This window comes from Carlito syrichta, unplaced genomic scaffold (assembly GCF_000164805.1).
Source record: "Carlito syrichta isolate Samal-C Ts95f unplaced genomic scaffold, Tarsius_syrichta-2.0.1 Scaffold288106, whole genome shotgun sequence".
In the NCBI taxonomy this organism is placed as follows: domain Eukaryota; kingdom Metazoa; phylum Chordata; class Mammalia; order Primates; family Tarsiidae; genus Carlito; species Carlito syrichta.
In genome coordinates this window covers 92,524-95,103 of record NW_007232202.1, presented here as the reverse complement: position 1 = coordinate 95,103, position 2,580 = coordinate 92,524, and the positions used below count along the sequence as shown (strand labels likewise).

At 66.1% G+C, this 2,580-nt stretch overlaps 1 protein-coding gene across 1 annotated transcript in view; it reads right to left on the bottom strand.

Moving 5' to 3' along the window:
• The window catches only part of TMEM184A (transmembrane protein 184A), a 7,021-nt gene that overhangs the window by 247 nt on the left and 4,194 nt on the right, over positions 1 to 2,580 (bottom strand). Inside the window, exons 5-8 of the mRNA XM_008053364.2 lie at positions 2,495 to 2,580; positions 1,310 to 1,479; positions 517 to 711; positions 1 to 4 (exon numbers count right to left, since the gene is read on the bottom strand). The exon at positions 1 to 4 is cut by the window's left edge and continues 247 nt beyond it; the exon at positions 2,495 to 2,580 is cut by the window's right edge and continues 15 nt beyond it. Of these exons, the coding sequence (XP_008051555.1) occupies positions 1 to 4; positions 517 to 711; positions 1,310 to 1,479; positions 2,495 to 2,580 (455 nt within the window). The remainder of the gene's footprint in view (positions 5 to 516; positions 712 to 1,309; positions 1,480 to 2,494) is intronic.

Here is a 2,580-nt window from a genome sequence, read left to right as displayed (position 1 = left end):
CAGCCTCCGCTGCTCCTGTCAGCCCCTGCCTGCCAGGGTAGGCTCCCGTCGGCCTTTGTCGGCCTTGGTCAGCGGAGGTGGGCCCCTGGACCCGGCCCAGCCCTCACCAGACCTGGGGCTGTCCTGGCCAGGCCCCTGCCCAGGGCCACGTCTCCCTGGAGTTGCTGGGGCCGGGGTCCACCTTGGGCCGGGCTTGCGTGCCCATCATGCCCTGGCTGCACCAAGCTGACCAAGTGGGAGCCCGCAGGCCATCCCCGTCCCAGGGGCCCACTCGCTGGGGGTAGCCCCAGCTGGGTGTCGGGGGCACCAGCCAGCACCACCCAAGGCGCCCTGGCTCTCGTCCTGTCCCCGCCCCAACTCAGGGCTCCGAGCTGCCTGGCCGCCCAGCTCCCCTGGCCTGCCTAACCGTGCCTGTCTTGTGCCCAGGACGCCCGGGGATGGCTCCCTGCCCAGCAAGTTAACACCCTGGGGCCTCACGTGTGGAGGGAGAGCGGCCCCCGCGGAAGGTCCGCGTACCTGGAGAGTTCTTCTTCTCCGAGTACACCTGGCAGGGGAAGGCATGGCGCAAGGCGACGGCGGCGAACAGCATCTCAATGCAGATGAGGAAGTTCTGGTAGCCGGCTGCCAGCGTGCCGGCCCCCACCCTGCCCCCGTCAGCGGTCTGGGCCTCAGGGATGACCCCACACCTCTCCAAGACGGCCAGCAGCATCCCTGTGGGGCAATGGCCGCTCAGGCACCCACCCGCAGGGGCGGCTGGGCGGGCGCAGACCCTGTCTAGCTCCTGGGCTTGGTGGAGCTGCAGGTGCCCGGCTCCTGTGATGGGCGACGCGACCTCGTCCGTGTGGCCTTGCCCCACGCAGGGAGAGCGGGGGCTCGGAGGGGCCGGGCTCTCTGAAGTTGGGGGTCTTGGCACCGGGGGTGCCAGGAGCTCCCTGGGCGTCCACCCTTCCGGTCCAACCCAGGCCTGGGCCCGCCTGCTCCTGCCTGCATGCAGTCATCCTCTCTGCAAAGGGGCCTGTGAGTGCCCGCAGCGTGGCCAGGACTGGCAGGAAGAGGAGGACACAGGAAATGCTGGCCTGCTGGCCTGCTCTCCACAGACGGCAGGTCAGGCCTGCTGACGGCCCCCCGCCCCGTGCCCAGTGCCTTTGGGGCCATTACCATCTTCAAGCTGAGATGGTGCCCGGCTCACCTGTGCTATGGCTGGGGCACTGTGGACACAGAGGAACCGGGGACGGAGGCGCCGTGGGAGCCCAGGCCCTCTGGACTCCAGCTCCTGCCTCAGCAGCTCCCTGCCCCGCCCCCCACTCACCCTGCCAGAAAGACAGGAAGATGACGGCTTTGATGGTGAGGAACTTGAGGACGGGCTCAAAGGGCTGCAGGAGCTCCCTGGTGGCGAAGTAAAAAAGGAACAGCGCATAGAGGGCGAGGGTGACGGAGGCGTTGTAGACCAGGGTCACGTAGAGGTAGCCGCTATGGATGCTGGGACAGAGTGAGGACCACGGTCAGGCTGGCCTGCGCCCCGCCACCCTTGCCGCCCCAGAGCCACTGAGCCCTTGGCCTGGCCCCTGCCCTGAGCCCGGGAGGAAGGCTGGCAGGCCCTTTGCAGGGGAAGGGCGGGACAGGGGGCTCGACTCACGGCCTCCATCCACTCGCCACGGCCTGAAGGAACGGGGCCCTGTGTGGTGCACACACACGCGTGCATGCCTGTGTGTGCATGTGTATGTGTACACACAAGTGTATGTGATGTGTGCAGAAGTGTGACCATACACTTGTGATGGATGCATGTGTGTACATGTGCAGATGTGTGCACGTGTATGCAAACATATACCCGTGATGCATGGGTGTGCTGTGTGCACGGGTACACCTGTATGTGAACATACTTGTGATGCACGTGTGGTGTACGCATGTGTACACTGATGTGTGGACACACACGTGTGGACACACACACGACACGTACAAGCACGAACACACGTGTGGTGTGCATACATGTGTGTGAACATGCACGTGATGCGTGTGAGCATGCGTGGACCTGGTGCAGGGCTCCCTCCTGTGCCGTGGTGGCTGCCCATCGGCTCACCAGCAGGTCCTGGCAGGTCTTGGCTCCCATGCCCTTCACTCCAAGTCCCCCGTTCTTCTTTTTTAGGAAGCAGGATTTATCGAGAGGACACAAAAGCTCCCACAGTGGGAGGGGACCCGAGGGGTTGCCCTAAGCCCCGTGCTCGGGCAGGTCCATGGCAGGGGCCCCTGGGCCATCGTCTCCGGGTCTGCAGCCCCGGGGCCCTCACCCACACTGGTACAAGGGCTGGCTTGCTCGGCCCTGTCCACTGAGGCCCCAGCCTGGCAGTGTCCCCTGAAGGAGGCTGGGTGCGCCGCTGCCATTTGGATGGAGAAACCAGCACCTGCCCGGGATGAGGACCCGGCCCTGCCTAGCTGCGCGCCCAGCCCCCCTGGGGCCCCTGGGCCCGGCCTGGCTCCTGCCGCGCCCCGGCCTTACTTGAAGTCCCCGTCGTGGTATCTGCCAAGTGCCTGGAGGGCGATGGTGGCCAGGGCCATGACAGGCTTCACGAGGCAGAACTGCAG